This window comes from Paroedura picta, chromosome 11 (assembly GCF_049243985.1).
Source record: "Paroedura picta isolate Pp20150507F chromosome 11, Ppicta_v3.0, whole genome shotgun sequence".
In the NCBI taxonomy this organism is placed as follows: Eukaryota; Metazoa; Chordata; class Lepidosauria; order Squamata; family Gekkonidae; genus Paroedura; species Paroedura picta.
Window position 1 is genome coordinate 36,515,147 of NC_135379.1, and position 25,041 is coordinate 36,540,187.

The window sequence follows — 25,041 nt, forward strand, 5'->3', positions numbered from 1 at the left end:
TCCCTAGGAAAACCCATTGCAAGAATATTGCTTCATTTAGGAGCTAAACGGTGACATGTTATATTTATGGGAAAGTATTCCACAAATGGCATGTCAAATAGTTTGCAGTCCATAATTTAAGAAGGCTGTGATTAGTGTGACTCTGAATGGGAAAGAATTCAAAAATCGCCGGTGGTATAATCAAGGAAGTAAGGTGGATTTGTCGTGTTGGAAGTGACTGTTCTGAATCACCTGTCACAAATTATGGGAAATTATTTCAATTTCAATCCAAGCACTGTGATGTAAAAAAAAAAATCAGCACAATAAGCCATTGATCTTCTGCAGTGTTGAACAGAACACTTACCCATGATGACTACTGAAGCCAAAGAGTTTTAGGAAGTGCAGAATTTTTAATGCCTTATTTTGTTCACAGAATTAACCGAACTTCCAATGCTCCAAGGTAAGCAGTGATTCTAACCACAAACTAAGGCTAACCACAAATCCTGGAGCCTACACAGGAACATAAGAAAACCCTGCTGTTTGGTCCATCTAATCCAGTTTATTTTTCACTGTGAACATCATATGCCTCTTGGAAACCCACCAACAGCAAGTGGCACTATTTCTCACCATGGAAGTTTCATCTAGTCCTTATACATAGCAGCCATTGTTACCTGTTCTCCATGAGCCTGTCTGATCCCATGTAAGGGATTCACAAAGCAAGCGTAAGCAGGTCTACTGAGAAGTAAATCTTATTTTATTTAATTCCAGGAAAGTGGTGCTATTTGTTTGGATTGCAGCCTTGAAGAAGAACTTGTTCTTTATACTCTACTTTCCACCAACCAAAGGAGCCCCAAAGTGACTTACAAATACCTTTCTCTTCCTCTTCTCATAACAGACACAATGTGGGGCTGAGAGAGTTCTAACAGTACTGTTCTGAAAAACAGCCCTAAGAGAATTGGGAGTAGCCTTAGGTCACCCAGCTGGTTGCATGTGGACTGCCACTCTTTGGCCATTACACCATGCTGGCTCTCAAGTACTGGCCCCTATCTCATTGCGTGCTGTTGGACTTGTGACATTTCATGTATTATGAAGTCTGTTCTGAATCTGTTGCTCATGGAAGTCATTGGGTGAGCCAGAGCTGCAGTATTATGGCAAGGGAAGGAAAAAGTTTATTATTCCTTCTCCACACCGTGCAGAACTGTATGCGTGGGTCTGCCTAACACTTCAAACCTACGCTTTCTCGACACTTGTGCAAGGTTGTTCTCTGTGGTACTAAAAACCACACTGAATAAAGTGTTGTTGATATGTAAGGGACCAAACGGTAATAACTGGGGAAGGCACTGGCAAACCACCCCGTATTGAGTCTGCCATGAAAACGCTAGAGGGCGTCACCCCAAGGGTCAGACATGAACCGGTGCTTGCACAGGGGATACCTTTACCTTTAAGGGACCATTGCAAACAATCTTTTGCTTTGTGAGTGGGCTGTGGTATCTTGTGAAAGTCCTGGACTCTTTGCTCATAAGGCACCCTATGCCTTCCCCCTTCCCCCCGCCAGCAAAGTTGCAAGTTATAATATTTCCCCACACTGCAATATTTTCTTAAAACAATCTGTGAAGAAATGCTCTTCTCTGCTCAGCAATCCCACTCAACTATTTAAAGATCCTTTTGTATTCTGATGGTTTCATTAATAAGGAACTGTCTGGAGCTTTTAAAATTTTTATCTTTTTAATTAAAGTAATTTGGATTAAAGGGAGACAGTTGCCATATTAATAATTTTGTAGTACAGCAGTATTTTATACTAATGGTGGCTTTCAAGGACTTCAGAAGCTTACAAAGGAGTTGTCGTATAAAATGGAATCAGGTGCATAGGCTCCATTTTGCATGTTAGAAAAGAAGCCAGGTCACTGGGACTTAATGTAATTGTTTAAGGTTGCCTTGTTACACAGAATTACTTCCCTTGAAAGGTTTAGGGCTGAGAAGAAGAAGAAGAGGAGGAGGAATTGTTGTTGTTGGTTCTTATATGCTACCTTCCTCTTCCCGAAGGAGGCTCAAAGCGCTTTACAGTCACCTTCCCTTTCCCCTCCCCACAACAGACACCCTGTGAGGGGGGTGAGGCTGAGAGAGCCCTGAGATTACTGCTCGGTCAGAACAGCTTTATCAGTGCTGTGGCTGCATGTGGGGGAGTGCAGAATCAAACCCGGCTCGTCAGATTAGAGGACTGCACTCCTAACCACTACACCAAACTGGCTCTAGGGACGATTGCCTTTTATCATGATGTTATGCCAATAATCTCAAGTTACCGACATTATAAATACACTTAGTTGATTTTTGTCTCCTCGCCTACCTCTCAGGATCTGCCCGTTCATCAGTCTCCCACCAAGATCAACTGTCAATGAACGCTGTCAATGAACTCTTACATATATTTGTCAATGTATTCTCAATTGCCAGTGAAATTACAAGAATCTCCTCTTAGTGGAAGGGGGGGGGGGGTCAGGGGAATGTAACCGCTTAGGGAAACTTGAAATTGTTTCTGCTTGTAACCATTTTCTGCTTGGCTTTGTTTGTGCAGATTGTGCATTCTAATGCTTGAATTTCTTTCTGGAGATCTGGTGGGGGAAGGAGTTCCAGGTTGAGTTTAGACCTTGAGCTTGCTTGGTACGAATGATGTGATCTTTACCTGGGTGTGCTGCATCTTTCTGTGGGCCCAGATGAGGCTGACTTTTCTTTGGGGAAAAGAGGAGTTCCATCTTCTGTATTTGCGGCAGGTTTATGCTAGTTGGGGGTGGGAACTTGGGGCTATACTAATGTATTGCATATCAAATCAATTTCAGCAAGAATAATTATGAGCTTTGCATCCCTTCAATAAATCACTTCTGCTATTATGTCAAGCGTATTCATTGGAAAGGGAGTCAACAGGAGACCTGATGCTACCTTCCTAGGAGTCCCAGACCTAACAAAACAAGACTTCAGGACTACCTCTGTCCCCGGCCCACACACATCCTGCAATATGTAGTCTAGTAAGCATGCTTATTCCCTCCTACAAATCAGCTGCACTACCCATTCCTTGTTCTATATTGCAAGTAAGAATTGTTCAGGAAAATAATTTTTTGGGAAACAATATTTGAGTATAGTACCTTCAGATTTTAATCTGCACTTAGGTCATATATGACCACCATCTCCTCAGAAGTATCACATTCTGAGAGCTCATAAACATGTTTTTTTGATACATGTTCGTGTTCTGATACAACTAAAAATAAATCTAAACTCTGATAGCAGATTATGCCACAGTCCTTTCTATATATGATTAATAGCATTGTTTTCTTTTTTGCCCCCCCCAGAAGTCTACCGTCAACAAGACTTCAGGCACACCTTCGTTCAGCAGATGGTCGAGTTCACAACCACATCAGGTAATGAACCTTTGCAGAGAAACCAGTAGACAAACAAATGGAGAAATGGTGCTTGCAGTCCAATGTAAATAGAAAAGGCATCACCTGCAGGCACCTGAAATCAGTGGCTCTTCCCAGTTGCGTTCAGTGGTTCACTGCAGGGGCTGAGGCATCACAAACTTCCATACTGGCTTGGGCCAAAAAGAGATGATTCAGTAGGGAAGTACTGAAGTAGTTCTGCAGCATCCAGAGCTATAAGCAGATTGTCAGAAAGCTAGAGTGGGACCCATTGTTGTTGGCATGTATCAGGGTAGGAATGGAGGAGACACAAAAAACTTCAGAGGGGCTTTGTTTCATATCCAATAAAAAGATGCAAAACAAGGTTTTGGAGGCAAGTTCTCTTGTCCACCTGGGGTTTTGTTGGTTTTTTCCCACCTCGTTTTGGTGTGCTCCTACAGAACTTTACTACATTAGCACCTCTTGGTAGTGGCTGACTTGTATTGTTTTGACTGTTTCTGATTATCTTGATGACAGTAGCCCCCGTGCTGATAAAGTTACCAGTGTCTAAGGTCCCATGGAATGTCAAATCAGTTATTTGCTATAAGGCTTTAACCCCCCCCCCCCCATTTCCAGTTGATTTTCTTTGTAAAAAAACAAACCTAGCGAACGAACAATCAAAGGGTTGATTCAGTTTCATTGTATTATTAATTAGCTATGAGCAATTCTATTAATTCTAAACTATTAGTGTTAGTAATTAATTCTGCGCTTTTGTTTGGAGAGATTTCAACGGGGGGCGGGGAAGGTGTGATTATAAAATCTTACTATATTGGATTTTGCGATGATAACAGAGTCCTCCTCAGTGCCGCAGCTGCTCGGTGGCCTGATCCTTATGAGAAGTCTGGCTACATTCATATTTTTCCTCCTGATTTTTGTCCCTGGTTTGCACAGATGCTGCAGACAACCAAGAGAAAAAATTAGGTGCCATGGTTGCACACTTCCACCATTCTGCAATTTAGAGATTGTGGCAAAGGTGCCCACTAAACCCTATGGAATTATTTTGCTATAGATACCTGGGTACATGTGTTATCAGATGTGATCAGGGATGCCAGACCCATGCCTGTGCTCCTGGGAGCTGTTTGGGAGAAGGATCTGGGAGAGAAAACTGTCAGTCACACTTTGACATCATTTCCTTGTGACTTCACAACTCTCTAGGAATCTCCCCAAACTCTGTCATTTCCTGGTCAAAATCTATAAGTGAAATCATAGCTATCTAGGGTGGGTTATGAATGTAAAAGTTTTAATCGAAGCCAGCATGCTGACCTCTTAAAAATCATCATTTATTAAAACAGTCATGTTTTTTTGCAAAGATTATGCACTGAAAGATAGACTTTTCACGGCAAATAGTGGGGGACAATTCCTCTGTTGTGCTAGATGCTCATTGGCAGGCTATGGTGAGCTGCAATGTCACATGACTACCACTCTGGCACATGCTACTGGCAGGGCCTTATGGGAATTGTAGTTCATGGTCACAGAGATATCAACAAGAAATTTCTGTCGGGGCACAATGCCTTTTGAAATCACTACAACCTTTCAACGTCAGAGGTCTGCTGATCATCATACAGAATGGATTGAAATGCTTGTAGATGGCTCTGAGAGAATAAATTAATTAATTTTCTGCTGGTGTAATGTCATGGCAGAGATGGGAGGGTCTGCGCTGAACAAGGGGCGCCTGAAGTTCCCATTGGTGGATGAGGGACTAGAGGCTGTCTGTTTCCCTCATTGGTGTACGGTGGAACAGGGGAGGAGACCAAAAACACACTAGCATTTCTGCATGCAAAAACAGATGTTTTCATGACTGTTGTAAAAGAAGGGCTTTAAATACTCTACTGACAAGACAGAGTGGCTGCTAACATCTTTTTGTGCAGACGTTTTGCAAGGATTCTTGCCATGCATAACCCACCTAGGAGTTCCGTCAAACTCTTTGGTAAATACCATAGAAATTGGGTGAGTTTCAAGAGTGTGTGTATCAGTAGTATCACTTTTGGGTGCTCACTTGGAAGCGATTTGAGAGACAACAGTATTTAGAGAAGGCCATAGAGAGTGGGCCTCAGCAGGTATCTACCAACCCAAATATGACCTAAATTAACGTACTTCCCAGTGTCTCTGGAGAAGTTGGTGGTGAAGAGGAAATAATGCACACAGTGAGAGAAACTCTGGACAGAAGGGTGAAGGCTTTACCTCCTTTTGCCCACATGTGCCATTTGTAAAATGTGTCCACCAGTTCGCACCCCTGCTTTCCATATGCCTAATCAGGCTCTCCTGATGTCAATGGACTACAATTCCCATGAGCTCCTGCCAGCGAACGCTGGCAGGGGCTCATGGGAATTGTAGTCCATGGACATCTGTACACTTGATTTCTTCTTTTACTGTTGGAGGATGGAAATAGGGTGCTTATAGGGGAATGGAGAATGGAATAAAGGGCGCTTTTTTTGGCTGTTCTTGGGTATAGGGTTGTCAACCTCTATGTGGGGCCTGGAAATCTCTTGCTATTACAGCAGAGATCAGTTCACTTGGATAAAATGGTCACTTTGGAAGGTGAACTTTATGGCATTCTACCCCATTGAAGCTTGTGTGAATCCTCAAGGACAGGAGATAGCAGTCTCAGCTTAATTTCTGCTAAGCGCCAGCACAATCATGCTGAAGAAAAACTGTCTGTACCCTTTTCCCCAAAATGCGTTGACTCTGCAGGCTCAGGGCATACCTGGGCAAACTTGACAGGGTTTTCTTACATTTTTTCGAATACATTTTTAAAGTTCCTTCTTCTGGTGCATTAAATGCTGCGATTGCTATCCTTAACTGCATAATTGTAAGGACTGTGCTGTGCGTTCTAATGGAATTTGGCTGTGTGTTTAAGTTGTCAGTAGATTCCTACTGATATGCTTGGGGCAAAACATGTAATGGGGTATGGTTCTCTCGATGTATGCCTGCACATTTCCTCCTGTTAATAGGAGATACACTTCAGAATTAAAAGAATGCACCTTTAACATGCCCTATGCCACGGGACCCTCTGTGCTCTGTGTTGTTAATACTTGTTTCCTTTTCCTGGGAGAAGAAGATAAGCCTATATCCTAGATTATTGTTTTGTAACATTAGAATCCCGCTAGTGGATGAACAGGGCTGAGAGATTAACTAGCAGGGATGTTGTTTGAAAGTAAATCTGAGCCATTCTGCATCTGTTGGAAAAGCTTTGTCCTATTACACTAATACATGCCTGTGGTACAGCTTCTCCACCTACCTCATGTTCTGTAATCTTCCTCCTCCTTTTTGTCATTTGGTCTATAATCTTTCTCCCCCTTTTTATCTCTTTATAATAAAGCTCTATCTTCAGGGTTCTCCCCCCCACCCTAATAAGCATACAGATGACTGGAAGATATTAAAATGCCAGTGGCAGCTAAGAAGAGAGGGGGGAAAATACAGCTGGCCAAGAAATCCCAAGGTTTTGTTTTTTTTAAGATGAGGTCTCAGTAAAATATATACCTTGGATCTTAGATTGTGTTCTGTGTGAGAGCCTGTAAAGGCATTTTCTTTCTTGTTTACTTACCCATTTAGAAAATAGTTTTCCAAGAACAAACAGGATCATGGCGCCTATTCATATTGTCTGCATTTTCTTTGCCTCATGCTGGGAACTCAATGAAGGTTTTCCATATACATTTTTTAAAGAATCCATAGAAAAATCGAATAGAACTGCACAACTGTGACCTTCAGTGCATGGAAGGGATGATGAAAATTAAATTGATTTCCTCCTGCTTCTGCTAACTTTTCTATTTTCCAAAATATGTGTTAGATGGTTGGTGGGGGCTTAGGTCATATGAAGGTCTCCATGAGTCTGCAAGAACCAGATATGTACTTCCAGTAGATCATATGAATTGTGGTGAAATTATAAATACATACATAATTATTCCACTGAATAACCAATGTTTGTGAGGAAGATCTTTCTCCCACACTCAATTTATTGTTCTTGTTTCCTTGAGTTTATATATATAACACGGACAATTATATTCTTTATGCTGGCAGCATCCAAAATTTAATCACCATGCCAACTACAGAACCAGGCATACACCTGTTCCTCAATCCCTGATAAACTTCCCCAGTCAACATCCTGTGTGCTTTAACCAAAGAGCAAGTATGCTGCAAAACAAAACATAAAAACCCACTGTAATTGTTCAGGTGATTTGAGTAGCGGGTTCATTCCCATCTCACCCCCACACAATGGCTTCTTAAAAAACAGACTTAATAGGAATTCAAGATCCATTGAACTCATCAAGACTTCCTTTTTGGCGAGCATGTTTGGAGTTGATCTGAGTGTCTTTCTGTGGCATAGATAGCCACCAGGCATTAACAAATGATAACAAGGAATCCGGCTAGAATCTTATTTTCCAGACTGCCTGAATTGTGTTGCCTGTTCCACAGGTGAAAGGGAAAAGCATGGATAGACAGATAAAATTCTTGATGAAATTACTTTGTTTGTATTTTTATTTATTGATTGATTAATTAATTTTTTTCCGTTCGTTGATTGATTTATTGTATTTGTTGACTGCCACTCCTGGGCCATGCCGGCTCATGGTGGTTTACAATAAAATGATAAAATCACATAAAACAGAAGAAGGAAATATATATACAATCCTGTACCCTGGCAGTAGAACTCAACTAATCCCCTCCTCTCTTCTTTGTACACCCAACTGCATCCATGACTGAAGTAAAAATAGCTTGATAAGAAGGGGAGAATAGTGTTCTAAGCGGCTTTGGGTCCCAATTGGGGAGAATATCTGGGTAGAAGTACCCAAATAAATCAAGACTGCCTAATATTACAGTAGCGAACGGATCTCGCTGCTGTACATCATGTCCTAATACCTTATCAGCTAACCTGTTGTCATGCAGTTAGCATGGAGCTACTGCCCTTGAAATGTCTATTGTCCAGGATGGCCTCTGTTCTATCAGAGCTCCCTCAGCCCCACTTACCTCACAGGGTGTCTGCTGTGGGAAGAGGAAGGGACGGCAATTGCAAACTGCTTTGAGACTTCTTCAGATAGAAAAGTAGCGTATAAAAACCAACACTTCTTCTGTATGGCAGAGGGTCAGAGCAAGAGAAAATATAAATAGACAACAGCAAATCAGAAAAAAACAGTAATATACTAAAAGAGCTTACTCCTGGAATGAAAAATGAAAGAGATCTTTAATTTCATTTTGCAATGTTGGCTATGTAATTTTTCACTGCAGGCTGCACTGTGAACTAAATTGGCAAAAAGTAGCATATAAATGAAAATAATCATCATGAATCTGAAAATGAATATCTAGAAAGATATTCAGCAAGGCAATAGAAATTTTTAACTATAAAGGTGCTAAAAGATTCTCTGTTGCTATTGGGAAGGAGTTTCTCTCTGCAGTTAAAGTAATTGCTTTTGAACCTTGCTAATGTGTTTTCAAATAATGATCCATCCAGATTCCTCCAATAGGAATTTTCTCTGACATGAGCCATTCCAATCTGAGATGTCAACATTGCAAAAGAAAACTATACACATACTCATTTCATCCGCTCTATGCAGGAGCATCTTGGATTTTCGGTATTTCTCTGAAATTATATTTTTATCATAGAAGTACTATGGAAATATGTTTCCCAGGGTAGCCATGTTGGTCTGCAATGGAACCATGAGATGTGAATCCAGGAGCACCTCGGAGACCACCCAAAGTTTGGGGATATGAGCTTTTGACTCAAAAACTCATAACCTGAAAATTGCGTTGGTGTCTCGGATCAAAGCTCAAAAGCTCAGATTCCCCCCAAATCTTGATGGTCTGTAAGGTGCTACTGGACTCAAATATAGACATATGGAGCTTGGATGTTTTAAATTAGGCATTGTGTGTGACCCCAACAAAAGAAGTTAACAAAATTTTGCACTGAATTATAGGAAGGACGAGGACTGAAACAACTGACACTGCAAAAGTAGCGATCAGAACGAACATTTTCTCCAACTATATTTTTAGCCTGTTTGTTGATTCGCTCTTATTTTAGTGCAGCCAAATGCAAGTTGTTCAAGTAACATGATTGGATATTCAGAAGTAAAGGTATGCTGCAGTCAGAGGGATGGTAAAATGTATTAAGGACGTCACTTTCATGTCCCCTATAATACTTTATGATAGTTAATGACTGTTTCTCAGGCAGTACGGAACCATTCTAAAGCATATGTTATAAATTCTGTACAAGGTATTTGTATCTGTGTGCCCCAATTGTAAAGGATCAATGGACATAAGCTCCTGAGGCTGTGGCCATGGTTCTTATCACTGGATTGGAAACGAGCAGTAATTACTATTACAATGCATTGCCAATCATGAGGGATGGACCTGTCAATGCTCACAGCACCGCTGGCCTGTTTGAAAGGGAATCTGCTCTTCTTTCTAAGTAGATGATTGTTGCCGTCAGAAAGTACAGCACCAGTTTTGCTTGTCACCATATATTGTTATTAGTTTGGAGCATTTATTTCCTGCCTCCTCTGAGATCTTCACAAGGTTTAAAAAAAAATAACAATAAAAATTGACATGGACATTATCAAGCACTCTGCTAGCGGCATAAAAGCCGCTTTAAAACAATATTCAGTGCCATCAAATTCGACGGCTCAAATAGCCTTCAAACTGGCAACTGGCTACAATAAATAATTAAAAAAACCAGAAGATTTGTTGAGCTGCATTTTTATTCACTTCAGGCCAAGTCTTAAGTCTCTATTAGCATATTATCACACCACTTTTATCAGTGGCATTATCCCTTCAGTCCCTTTTGATCAAAACAAAGTTATTGCCTAAGACAGGGGTGGTCAAACTGCGGCCCTCCAGATGTCCATGGACTACAATTCCCATGAGCCCCTGCCAGCATTCGGGAATTGTAGTCCATGGACATCTGGAGGGCCGCAGTTTGACTACCCCTGGCCTAAGAGAGCATTGCTAAGCAGGTGTACTCAGAGTCCTGCTCAATGAGACTTACTCCGCAAGAAGTTTTCTTGAGATTGCGCCGTAAGTTTATGATGTAAAAACGAACTATAATGTACAATAATTCATACAGGATCAAATCTGCATTTGGAGAAGATGTGCAAGACCATTTTATTCCAAGGGGCATTTGCTGGGAGGTGGGGTGAACTGTTTTCGGCAGTGTTTTAAGCCTGTGAGCTGTTTCCCCTTTTGTTAAAGGATTTTGGAAATGTTGTGTCTCTCCAGTTTGTTATTGTGAGTTTACTATCTGAGTCCAAAGAGAAGAGGTAGGATGTAAGAAATATTTAATATAATAATAGTTTTTATACCCTGCTTTTCACTACCTAAAGGAGTCCCAAAGTGGTTTACAATTGCTTTTCCCTTCCTCTCCCCACAACAGAACACCTTGTGAGGTAGGTGGGGCTGAGAGAGCTCCAAGAGAACTGTGACTGAGTGAGATAGACTCTGTGTATTTGAGGGAGTCCATATAGTCTGGGTGGTAGGGTTTGTGGTGCGTGTCATGGTGGTGGGATGATTTTTCGTGTGATTTTTTTAATTGGGTCATGAACTAGTTTTTTTGTGTGTGGTGGGGTCTAGGAGTTTCCTAATTTTTTCTTTATATTGTTCAGTTTTGGAGCCCTTACTAGTATAGGAGGGATGGGGGCCTGATAATGTTGGGTGGGAGACCAGAGGGTAATCTACAGTCACGTAGTTACAAGCACAGGTACTTATTTAAAAATCTTTCAAAGTACTGCTTATCAGAAATTATGCACATGCAATTTTAGGAGGATGGTTACTCACCAGTGTTGTTTTCCTTGTGAACTGCTCGTGTGCACATTACTTTTGTACGTCTTTGCCTTTCTTTCTGTAGTGTATGTGAAAACCAGTGATCAATACCACCCATATGTTCTCAGTGTTCATTGATTGTCTGACTTAAGCTTCCCAATGCTCAGACCCCAAAACAAAAGACAAGAAGCTAAGTGGGTTGCAGTAGCAAAGCACATTTATCTTTAGAAAGAGAAGGCAGGCCATTTTTATAGCTGTGCTGAGATACAAAATAAAAAACGTGTTGTTTAAGTGCTTTTTTGCATCAACGTTGTTGGCAAAATGAAATAGATCTCTGTGGTGAGACTGACAAGGGGCATGAACAAATTTACTATGTGGATTTTTTCCCCCTGGCCTTTACGGGTCCATGCCTCCTACAAGCATCTTGGGGTACGTGAAACAGGGATATGCCTGTGACGGCAGCAGTAGAATGGCGATGGTCAGTGTTTCTGATAGCTGGAGCCAGTAGAATCCCACTCTCCTTGAAGTGTTTAGCACTTCAATGCACTTAGGCCATTTCAATCCATCTCTTTGTTTGATCCAACTGGGGGAAGACATTACCAGAAGCACAGCTGGCACCGTGCATGACAAGTCCTACAGGACTAAACAGCTTGCTGGTTGGCACGGTCCCAGTGGAAATCTACTGTGGCTATGTTTACTGTAATAAGAAAAAACTGTATAAGGATTTTTTAAAAAGTTCCATTCTGTTGGTAGGATAACGAACAGAAGAACGCTCATTCATCCATTCAACCTTGCACTTTTACTGAAATACAGTTGAGGAAGGAAGGTTTTGTTGCTATGCACGCTCGGTCCAAGTTGATGGAGAGGGATTCCAACTTGAATTGCACCAATACGATGCACTCGATTCATTTGTATCCTCCTTTCAGGAACAATTACTTTCTTCCATTCTTTCCTGCCCGCTGCAGCTGTGATGCATTATCTAAACTGAATTACATCTGCTCATTTAAGTCTGTAAAGAAAATGAATGAAAATAGATTGCTCGTTATAGACAAAGGGCAGACGTTCGGCACAGCAGCTCTACTGTGCTCCCTCTTTCTGCAAATGGCTGCTTAATGAAACCAAATACAGTAGTACATAAAGATGCTCTAAGCCAGTCGAGGCATATTTCATATCTCATCTAATAATCACTTTAAAGGCATCTTAGAATTTGTTGCATTGATTCTTTTGAGCAGTCAAATAACTGGAAAATATGAATGGTTTGGCATCTCTCAAGCATTCCTCTTACTTTATAAAGACTTGGGTTTGAACAATTGTTTCTTCCAGAAAAAAAGCTAGAAATCATTTACTTCCAATTCCAAGACTGCTAGGAGTGTGTAAATGTTAAAAGTGGTGGGACCAGGGAAGGCCTTCTCTGCATGGAGAGAAAAATATCCTTGCACAGCCTTTTTGGCCCGGCCCTTACCGGCCCTGCCAGAGCTCGCACAGCACCACAAGGCCTGCAAGTTTGAGCTCTTCCGCCCGGTGTTTGGTTGAGGCCAGAGCAAGGAAGACCTACTTGGCCACTCCTCCATCTAATCTTTAAGCATCGAAAATTTTAAACTTCTATACCTACCTTGAGGCTTGGAGCCAGGTTAATTGGTGGAGCCGAATGTGGTTGCTGGGGAGATTACTGGGTGGGAGGTTGGGGTTTCTACCAGTTTGTTTGTGTTGTTATTCTGATTTTATGATCTTGCTATGAACCACTGTAAGCTTACTGGCCCAAGAACCATGGTCAATAAGTCTAATTCATTAATCAAATAAATATATAAATTAATGTTGTTGAAATCCTTGTAGCAACATTCTCGCATTGAAGTTGGAGATTTGTTGTGATTTGTATAGGACTGGGTTTCTAGCATTTATAACGCTAAACATTTGGGCAGGTGGCCATGATTTGATGTGGACTAAGGCATGCTTCACATGCAGGAAAAAAGTCATTATGAGTGAAAGGATGTCATGGCAAATTGATGTGTTATCTAGCCGTTTTGTTTGATGGGTGAAGAACATTGCAGATGTGCAATGGGAATTTTGTGCCTCCTGGTCTCAGTGTGATGTTTTCCCGTTGTGACTGTGTATGAAACCAAATACATTACTAGAGTAAGGCAATTTAAGCCAGTTGAGGCTGGGGGTTTGAGATCACCTATCCCCAGTGCCCATTGTCCTCTGACACTCCAGCTACTAGTGGCAGGGACTTAAAAAAAATCAACATCAGCAAAAGAGTTATGACACTTCCAGGAAAACCCAGAAGTGACGTCAGTCCTGTCTAGTGCTTTCTGGCAATTTTGATAGAGGACTGACATCACAGCCAGGTTGTGATGGCATCTGCCCATGTCCCTTCCTCTCCAACATTGCCACCATTTGCCAGGCAGGCCTTTAATTGAGTATGAATGCAGAAGTGGCTGTAGAGTTTCCCTCTACAAAGGCATGACGACTCCAAACTGAGAAATCCATTGAGATTTGTTGGTGGAACTTGGTGAAAGTGAAGTTTGGGTAGGGAACTGAGCAGAAATATGTCAGAGATCACATCCAAAGCTGCCATTTTCTCCAGGGGAACTGAGTTTTGCCAATTGGGGATCAGTTGTAATTCTGGGAGAACTCTGCCTGGACACTGGCAGCCCTGATAAATTCTTCTTCATGGAACTACTGCTGTGGACAATACCAAGCTATATAGACAAACACTGGGTCTTCATGCAGGCAGGCAGCTGCATACGTTTATTTGATTCTGGTTATGATGAAGGCCATTGGGTTCCATTATTTCTAAACACAATACATGTGCTAGATAATTATGAAAGGCACAAAGACGCCATAAATAGGCTGTTGGGGGTATTCCAGGCTGCATAGCTGTGGTCTGGTGGTTTTCATCCCCAATATTTTGCCAGTAACTGTGGCTTGCCTCTTCAGAGGTAGGACATGACAATATGGAAATCTCTTTGTGCCCAAGTATGGTGCACTTTGTCACAGAGAGATTCCCATCTTACTGTGCCATGCCTCTGAAGATGCCAACCATGATTTCTCGCAAAACATCAGAGATGAAACCTATCATCCCATGTCCACACAGCCTGGAATACCCATAAGAACCAGTTGACGCTATCCCTGACAGCCTTCAACAATTAAAGCCATAAACAGATGGGATTTCTATCCTAAACAAAGAGGAAGGCTTTAATTTTAGCTACGTCTGACAGTTAAAACTCATAGCATGAGAAGGCCTATAAAGATGTAATAAATGTGTGTTGAATGAGGGGGAAGTTCTACCTTATCAGACTCCCTGGCTAGTGGAAAGACTATTGATTTCATTTATTGCTTTTGTTTACCATTGCAACAAAACCATAGCCTATGCATTTTTTAAAATGGAGAATGATCAATGTGTGTATTTATAGGAGGATTGGTGGTGGGTGGAGAGGTGGCTCGGTAACAGAACATCTGTGCGCCATCCAGAAGATTGCAGCATCCCTAGCATCTCCGGTTAAAAGGTAGAGGGACAAACCTCTATCTGAGACTCTGGAGAGCCTCTGTCTGTCGGAATGGGTAGTCCTCATTTCGATAGACCTATGCTCGGATTCCATATGGGGCATCTCCATATTGGTTGGTTTGCGAAACATTGTCAACCACTATGACAGTGGACGTTTTGCCAATCCTCTGATGGTGTGTGTTTCCAGGGTTCAAATTCACCAATTAAACTTAATAAATATATCCATTTCCACTAGGATGATTATTGCTCGAAAACATTGTGCTGCTGCACGACGTGAAACGCAACATGGTCCTGTCCAGTGCTGAAAGCAGGAACGGCTGTCTCTATGCATGGTCCTCTGAACTTCTTAAAGGAAGTGTGGATGAAAAATGTAATAAAATGCAGTTGTTATGCACTGACTTTGCATTCATTCTTGACATTCTCCCAACTGGGTTCTGATAAACAAAAGGTCAATGCAGCCGTGCATGCCTTGTGAATCAGCAGGACATCATGGTTAGCGTGTTGAACCTGGGTAAAAATCTCTGCACTGCGGTGTAGCCTGTTGTGTGGCCATGGGTCAGTCACATGCAGCCTAACCTGCTTTGCAAGGTAGTTCTGAGCATAAAATGGGGGAAGGAGAGAGAGCCCTGTGAACTTCCAGCAACAAGGGTGTGATAAAATATTCCAGGTAGTTGAAAGTGCCCCAGGCAGTGGAGGAGGAGGAAAGCTGTGACCATAGCTGGGATCTGCTAGCATTGGCCCTCTTAAAAATGTATTGTGCACCAGCAGAGCACCTTTACCTTGCACATCTGTTCAGAAAAAAATCCCGTGATGTTGAGTGCCCTTTATTCTTAGGTATGTGTCCCTAGGACGGTACCCTTACAGTGCCATCCCAGGCCAGTCTACACAGGTCCAAAGAATGGCACCCATTCCCAGCAAAATGTTCTGAGGATTGCATTGCCCTGTTAGAGTAGTACCATCAGTAATGCGGTTTGCATTAAATACTAGCTGCACTCCAGTGAGCAAACTGGCCATAGAGGCCCTGATGGTGCTTTTCGAAAGGATGCACAGCCGCCCTTTAATGGGCACGACGGAAACAGATAATGGGAAGGCAAATTCAAAGTGAAGGCTGATATTTTGTCTTGAATTCAGCCTAGTTTGCTTAGGTATTGGAGGACATATGGTGGAAAGGTCACTTAGTTATGTGAAAGAGCTGAAATACTCTGCCTGCCTGGCATAATGGGACCTGTTAAGGACACTGTGTCATTCTTAATGTCAGATCTCCTTGCTATTATCATTTGTGTTGGAGCCTGGACCTCGTTTACTCAAATGGTGGATTTGTATTCATATCAGCCTTGGCTTTTACACTCAGTACGTGCTTTATGTGCTCTTATTTATACATCCCCGTGCTGACCGAAAGGAAAGGAAAGAAACCAGCTTGTGTAGATGACTTCCCTTTGACAACTTCATAGCTCCGAAAAGGCTGTGAGTCATCAAGTATTGTCCGGATAGATTGATGCGGAGCTGATACTTAAAAACTGTTGACCGCTGACTCCGGTCACCTGTACAAGTGGTTTGTCAAAAGGAGGGGAAACTATGTTTGTTAATGGGGGCAGTTTTAGTGACTCCAGCAGAGCTCGGATTCTTTCTTAACTTCAGCACTAATTGTGAAGATCTGTTTGCTTTACAGCCTGCACACCGAACAAATGTGTATCTAGTGCTGACATTTTGACTTACGTTGACCTGAGCCCCCGTACATGAGTTGATAGCTTGGACTCTAATTGAGCCAGTTCATGATACTGCTGATAAAAAAAGTTTTTAATGTTTTCCAAACCTCTTTAGTCAAAATGACACAGTCCAACGGCTTGGCTTGCCTGCTAATAGTAATGTACAAGATATTTTTCTCCCCTTCCTGGTGGGTGGATGGAGCAGCATGAGACGTTTGGTATCGGGGCAAAGCTAATGCATTTTCATCACCAAAAGTCGATGAAACCAACTTCTAACATAAAATATGCATTATTAATACAGGAAGGCAATGGATTTTTATTGCCTCTTTAGTCACCTTAATCTATGTGTGAATATAAATTGATAGTCTGCAGCAGTAATTCACAGACCCTAGGCTAAAATTTGCTTTTCCTTGTCTCCCCTCTCCGTGCTTCTGTGTATAAATCAAGAAGAGTGCTAAAGAAAGCAAAGCAAAGGGTCCAACTTTACAAACAATTATTTTGTTGCCCTTGATTGCACTGGTTTAAAAGCAAAAAACCTGTTCTGGATCACCTCGGAAACTTGCAGAGCCATCCGAATCAGAGTACACCATTTGAAGCCCCTTAAAGTCAGTCACTGAGCACTGCCAGAATCCTTTCAGCCAGCCAATTTCATTGGCACCATCATGCAAACTAGTCCCTATTTTGAAAACACAGGACCAAACCTTGCCCGTCCAGCGAATTTGTCATGCTTGTTTTGTGGTGTTTACACTAAGCTAAATTCTGCCCTTGAGTCATGGCTGCTTCTCCTGAGGTTACCGAAAGCTGTTTTTTATAATGATAATAATAATAATAATAAAGGAAAGCTAAAGATTGCCTTCCTGGTTTTTAAATAACTAAATAAGGCTTTGTGTGACTTTATTTCTTTTTCCTTGGTGTTTCCCGTGGAGACTGTTTAAGCCTTTTGTGAAAACGTCTATTGTGAGCAATTCTTGAACAGCTGAAGTTTTGCAAGACCCTGATGGATCTTGTTAGGGATTAGAGGCATAACCCCACAAGCATGGATGCGAAGGAAATAGCAATACATCTGTCAGCAAAAGAGTTGATGAAATCTGCTGCTCTCTGTATGCTTTAGCGGGAATAAAAGGAAATGTGTTCCCACCCTTACCCCCTCCCCTTACTCCCCTGCATGTAGCTGTTGGTTCTTTAGCACAGGATTTCCTCCTAATAGAATAAATGGCAGAGACATCACTGCATTCAGTTATGCCGTGTGGAGAAACTGGCAGGCTGGACATGGGATGAAATGGGACCTCTGCTGTCTTCTTTGAATTAAGCTTGTTTCAGGAGTACATGGCCTTGCAGGGAATAGTCTTGCCTGAATGGAGTCATATTTCATAGTGCAGAAATTCAGCATTACATAAAAGTGAGCAAAACAAAACAGAACTCACCGAGAACTAAAGCAAATTGCCAGGGGCTGCAGGAGGATAAGAAAACATAAATTTCAAACAATGTAACGTGAGTTGGATAATCAAAATGGATGATGACTGGATTACAGGATGAGTCTGAAATAAAGCGGGTAGAAACAGATACATTGAGCAGCCTGGTAGATTTCAGCAGCCTGGAATCGGAGGGATCGAGGGCCAAGTCATGCAATTCTCTGTCCAAAGGCAGGAGCGTTCTCCCATCAGGCTTTCTCACATTTATCGTATTAAATTAGACTGTAATGTGCTACTAAAGGAGCGACCTCTCTGTACAATGGGTGCCTGCAAACCAAATGGTTCTTGATGCAAGCTCCAGAATAGAGCCTAGAAGCAAAACAATGTGGACTCCAGTAGCTACGCCTGAATGGAAATGAGTGGGCTTTGAATTAAAGTAAGCATTTCCTGCGAAATATGAGGGTCAGATTTCTCTTCTCTGTCAGAGAAAACTAGACGCTGATGAACTTTCCCTTTCAAAGTCCCTTTTTCGTCGCAGGGTTGAAGTATTGCACTGTTCTTCAGCACTATACCTATAACAAAATATTTTATAAAAGGGGGGAAACAGAGCTAAGGACCCATGATAGAAGTGCGACAACAGCATCATAGAGTGCTGGAGGCGTGAGATTAGCCCAGTGTGGAAAGGCCAACACAACTAATAACGGATTATGATGATAATGATAATTTCTGTTTATTACCTACCACTCCCAAGTGGCTCCTAGCAGGTTACAATAGCCTGAATAAAATTCCCAATAAACCCCCCATTAAAACCCCAGACATAAAACCACATAGATCCAGTAATGGCAATACAAAAAGGAGATACAGTTGAAGAAACAATTCGAAACACTATCCATTCCCCCAATAAAAAATCTCATAGAGGGTGGTGGGATGAGGGGGGCAGATGGAACCTGCAGCCGCCATTCACATTGCTGACAACCATTGTACAACTCCCTAGTGTGGAAACAGACCTGGACTCACTGGCTGATTTGTATGAAGACCTAGGTTGTGAGCCAGAGGACCAAGGGCCCTTTTGCTCTTGCCCTTCAGCTCATACTCATGGGCATGGGTAGTCAAACTGCGGCTCTCCAGATGTACATAGACTACAATTCCCATGAGCCCCTGCCAGTGACTGCTGGTAGGGTCTCATGGGAATTGTAGTCCATGGACATCTGGAGGGCTGCAGTTTGACTACCCCTGCTCAAGGGCTTCTACTTCTGGACACACCCAAGCTTTATAAAGTCCCTGAAACATAAGGAAAAAAACAGCACAAAAAAGTGTATATTTTTAACAGTCTGGATTAATAAACTCTTGAAATTGATTAATGCATGCTCCTTTACATAAAACGCTAAAAATATTTTTTCTACTTCTAGAGGTGTGTATGGTTTAGTATTATTGTCTATTGTTATGGTTTCTCTCCTTGTGGTATGCAAGAAGACCTCCCTGCTGCCGCCAGTCCTCAGCCTGAAAAAGGTTGGGGACCACTGCACTATGGCCATGATTCATCTCATCTTCCTTGTCTTCACAGCTCTTTTTGAAGACCAAATAACACATTGAGCTCCAGTCACAGAATGCCAGCATCATATGTATCAAAGTCCAAATCTGAAGCCAAGTTAATGCCTTTTGAAGACAATAATCACATTGTCCTGTGTAAGCACCTGAAGATTTTTTTCACACATTGCCCCAACAATTTAGAGCTGATTTTAAACCCTTGCTCCCTGAAATAATAGGATCAGTCCAAGAAATAAATGTATGCACTGATTAACAGCCAGATACATAAACACTGTTCTGAGACTTCATGAGGAGAGCATCAGTGGAGTTTGAGGCTAAAATGTAACAATACTTTTATTGGAGAAAGATTCTGCTGCATACCAATGAATTCTGGGCCTAGCAGGATATTGTAATAGATTCATAAATTTATAGAATCGCTGCACTATAGAGAAATTGGTCCCTGATATACCAGGCAGATATCTACAGTGTCTGTGGCCAAATAACCAGAATTATCACTTCAAATGAAGATTCCTCAATACATCAGTTTTACTTTAGTGGGGTATCAAAAACTCATGTTGGGGCTAGGAGTTTGGGGGGCAAAACAGTCCTCATAAGCTTATTCTAGAAGAAATAAATGTTGATCTTTAAAATGACACATGTGTTGGGACTGCGTGTTCAATAATCGGTTTCTGTACAAGATACCTGGACAAGTCTTGAGTCAAAGGGTTAACAACTCCAGCTGGGTAAATTCCTGGGGATCAGGAAGTGGTACCTGGAGGGGAGCTCAGTGAGGGATGTGATGCCATAAAGTCCATACTCCAAAACTGCTGTTTTCTCTAGGAAGAACAGTAGTAATTCCAAGAGAATACTGGGCCCCATCTGGAGGTTGGCAATCCTAGCTGGGGATAACAGAGAAGCCCTAAAACACAGTGTGGGATTCTGGCCTGGAATGTGCTTTGGGGCTCTGGGCAGCCTTTCTTTTGTAAGGCAGGGCTGTATTCCCCAGCCCATCCTCTCTTAGCAGATCTCTTTGCAATCTGTTTGCAGATGCTTCTGATAAGGGCTGCTACAACTGATAGTCTCTTGTGTAAGGCTCCTGGCTATCAATGGGAGTTCTGGATGGTGGAGGAGTCAAATGAGGTGGTGCAGTCGTCAGGATGGCATGATGTCACTTTTGGGGAAAGCCCATCATGTTGCTCTAGGAATACCTGGAAACTCTATGGTAAAACCTTAGAGTTTTTGGCTAGTCTAAAACCAGTGTGGTATTATTCTGGGTTCAGTCTGCTGGCAATTTTGAACATTTTTCTCCTACCAGCTGCCAGAGTGATAGCAGGGGTTTGCCAGAGGGAATTTCCCCACTATATGGAGACACCTGATAGCCATATTGTTCTGCCTTTACTCAATCTGTTTTCAGAGCTGAAGGGGGCGAGGCTGCAAATGGCTCTCCTGGTAGACAAGAAAGCAATGTTGTAAGTTGCTTTGAGTCTCCAATGGGGAAATATTGACAGATTGCTAGATAGTGCTGTATACTATTAGTTATGTGTGAAATTGAGGTCTCCTGAATTACCATATGGCTGAAAGGAAAGCAGGAAGATCAATTTATAGGGATGGGCACAAACCGAGAAAACATGAACCCAGCTACTCTGCCAAACCGAACAAGTTTGGAATGTGATGGGATGACCCGCCTGGATCCTAAGAACTCCAAAATCGTGGGGAATCTCCTGCTGACTCTCCCTGCCCATCAGGTTTAGTGAAGATTGGACTTGGGAAGGGGGCCTGATTTACAGACACAAAACAAATATTAGAATTTAATTTGGCATGATGACAAAAGGGACAATAGAATTAGTAAAGGCATTACAAGCATATAGAAGTCAGAGGACGACAATAAAAATAATAGAATCATAACATGTAAAAATTGAAAATAAACAAATCTCAACTTTGAAGTTTAACTACATGCACCCTAATGGCAGCTGACAAAAACATTGCCACCCCCTCAATCAATACAGGGTTCTGCCTATCCATTAAAAACAATACTTTAAGCATTAAATCAGCTATTAAATCAGTGCTATTTGGGGAGATGTCAGATATGGATTCTGGAGTGTATGTGTTGGTGGGTGGGTGGGAGTTCAAGTTATACTTTAAAGGCAGCGGATACTTAATTTGGAGCTACTCTGATGATAACAATTGGAATAAAAGAAATATAAGAAAAGTGCTAGTTGGAGTGAGAAGTGACTTAATCTTATCTGCTTTCCAGAATTACAAACCTCCCACAGCTAAAGAAAACAGAACAGAGCTCTATGCTGGTAGAAGTACTTGTTATTTATGAGCTTACGAGAGTCAGTGCTTAGAAGTTTGGATTTCCAGTTTACATATAATTGATTAATCAAATTTTGCCGTACCTGAAACCTATATGGTAAAGAATCAGACTAAATGAGAAACTACCTCTGCAGTTTATACATATACTTCTGGCTGATAAGGTGAAGCAGATTTATTACTTGCCTCCTGTGGTGCTATTTTTTTGGTAATTTTTTACCTCTTAAAATAGAGAAGGTGCAACTGTAGCCCAGAATGACAACCTTTGTCAGTCATAACAGAGATTGCAAATTTAAGTTTAAAATACTCTACAGTGTGCTCAACTTTATTATCAGCAGCCTTAGGATAGGCTCTGCTCTTTTAGTTCTTCTAGCTCTGATTTGTTGTTGTTTGTTTGAACAAGAAAAGGGCTGTTTTATAGTTGGATTTGCACTACCGCTTGAAAGATCTTCTTAATTAACTAGCATTCCTCTGTTGTAACATACCATGGGAGAAAATCAGTGTTGTTTAATACTGAAGACAAATGTTTCTCCTCTTTCAAAGCAAAGTAACCCTGCTGAAAATCTTATAGAAGTTTTAGATCCTCAGATTATGTATCTAGGAAAATTACATAATCCACTCATTAGTATGGATATGGACAATTTAAGATTATTGGATGAGTGAGATCCAATGTAGCTGGTCAGGGACACATCAAAATTAAATTCTGAAAATCTACATAACTTTTCCCCCTATGACTAGAATGAACAAATAAAATCTAGAAGAGTAACCAAACAGTTGATGACAGATAAATACGTCTTATTTGCAAATTTATATCAACAGATACTTAACCAACTTAATGATATTATGTGTAAATTGAACCTGATAATAACTCTGGCAACAATGAAGGATGCAGCTCAAGCTGGACAAAAGAATAGCCAATATGTGAACCCAAAAGAATTAAAGACCCGAAAGTGAAAATTGACTCTTAATACCAACTGTGTGCTTCAACCTAACTAGATAGCTTTGACTTTCCTTCCATATAAGGGCCATACTAGGGATGTAAAAGAGTAGCAGTTTAACACCTAGGATATATCATGCAAATTCCCATATGGGGATTAAACTTGAAGGGAGTTGAGTCCCTTCCAAGCAATTGATTTTCAAAAAGAATTCTAACTTTTACCTCTGGTATTATCCCTTGTCTGATCAATAAAATGAAAGGATAGTTGCAATGTTGTGGGATTAAAGTATCTAGAATATTTACTGAGAGAATAATTAAACCTTTATTAAGAAGGGAGATGACCCAAGAGAAAGCAATCCAAGGGTGTCAATACAAAACTCAAATGTGTGTTCTTCTTGCCTGGATTCAGAGAATTTGGAACTATGGCAACTTGAAGAGGACATAATATTGATATTTTAAAACTTACAAAATGATGAGCAACAATCAATTATTGATAAAGTAGAGGCACTTTGAAGAGAGCTGCTGGTGGCAAAAAGAATGGAGGATAAAGACTAATGGTAACAGAAAAACTAGGAAAACAGGTCAGCCTCCTCCTTTACCAGATGCAGAAATAGTTCAGATGTATTACAGTGAGTGTATTCCAGACATTTGAATCAAGATCTCCAGTTACCCCAATTCAGATTAAAAGTCTTATATCACTAAGGGCCAGGTTGGATCTGGATACTTGGAATATCACAAGAACCTAACAGAACAAGAACATTGTCAAGAACATTCAGAAACTACCACTAAGAAAAGGAACTAACCATCATATGTTCCTTTACTACCATGTTGATGAAACTAGCAAAATGGAATTGACTGAGATAATTACACATCATCAATACTGATAAAGGGCCCTTCCAGGCTAGTTGACTACCCTTTGAAACTAATCCTCCTAAATGTCAGTAGTTTGAATAAGCCCTGCAAAGGAAGATAAACTTTCATCATTTTAATAAAAGGAATCCTAATATTGTTTTATTGCAAGAAACACATTTTCAATTAAGGAAAGTTACTATTTTAAACAGCACAAAGTTGGACTGAGTATACAATATGACATAATAGTTTTTAAAAGCTCGGATCATTGCTATTTATCTTTTAAAGAATCAAATTGAGGTCAAAAATACTTTACAGGACATTGGTGGTAGATTCCTTTTTATTAAAGAAATCTTTATGGGGAAAATTGATCATGGGCTTTATGCATGCACCAAATAAAAACCAGATTTCTATAACATATTAAATAAGCTAGACATGTTTGTCGAGGGGGGATTTGATCATAAGTGGTGATTTTAATTATGTCTGTTATCCATGGGAGGATGGATCTTTCAAAAGTAAATAGGGTAAAGCAATTCCCTCACTTTAAAATATGTTGAAATTATCTTTTGGTCATTTTAATTTGGTAGATATTTGGAGAAAGGAACACCCATCAGTTAAAGATTATACTTTCTACTCCCATGTTTTTAATAATTTCAGGACAGCTAGGTAAATTTGTTAATACCACCAGCATAGAGCCCAGTGTATATTATGATCATCTTCTGATTGTCCTTAATATAAATCTTGGAAATAAAACATTGAATACATGGAGGCTTAATAACTGTTAGGTAAAGAGATAGTGGATATTTGAGAAAAATAATTGAAAATGTTCTTTGAAGTTAATACTACTAATGAAGTACTTAAAAGTTCTATGTGGGAAGCCAGTAAAGCTTATATAGGGGGATTCTATATAAATTTAATATTGTCACAGAAGAAAAAGAAAGAAAATTAGAGAAGAATGCATTAAAAAATCAAATATCTACAAAATATCCATAAACACAAGAAATCTGGATTAGCTTTGAAAGAACTGAAAGGGAGGGAAATAAAGAGCTGGATTTAAATTTGAAAAAAATTAAAAGAACCTAATATATGTTAAATAAAATTGTTTTGAGTTAGGTGGGAAATCAGGGAAGTTGATGGCTGCTCAGGTTTAAAAGAAATAAACTATATTAGCAGCTAAAATCAGAATGGAAATTTCTCCACATACACAGGAAATATGTTAAAAGAATGTTTAGCTTATTATAAAAATCTCTTCTGCCCACAAAATCCAGATAACAAAGATATTCAGAATTTCTTAAAGAAGGTCAATTTTCTGAGGTTATTGGTTGAAGCTGAGATGCTAACATTATGATCCAAGAAATCCATGAAGTAATAAAAGCCTTGAAAAAGAATAAAGCCTCAGGTCTAGATGGTTTGACAGCCGACTATTATAAATTATTAATGAAACTATAAGTATACCTTTATTGAATACAATTAATGAAATTAAAAGACTGGGACCGTTCCTGCAAACCTGGAGGGGAGGAAACTTGACAGTTTCCCCCAAACCAAACTTTTACATCTTATTGAATTATGACTATAAAATATTTACTACAGTTCTTTTGAGCAGGCTTAAAAAAGTGATCGACAAATA

General features: G+C 40.6%; 1 protein-coding gene across 6 annotated transcripts in view; it reads left to right on the top strand.

Annotated features, from left to right (window-relative positions):
* Window positions 1-25,041, top strand: part of RBMS3 (RNA binding motif single stranded interacting protein 3) — an 862,898-nt gene that overhangs the window by 102,282 nt on the left and 735,575 nt on the right. For all 6 annotated transcript variants that reach the window (XR_013225653.1, XM_077304656.1, XM_077304653.1 and 3 more), the window contains exon 2: window positions 3,318-3,386. Coding sequence is in view for 5 of the 6 variants with exons in the window: in XM_077304656.1 (XP_077160771.1) it covers window positions 3,318-3,386 (69 nt within the window). In the remaining variant the exon portion in view is untranslated. The remainder of the gene's footprint in view (window positions 1-3,317; window positions 3,387-25,041) is intronic.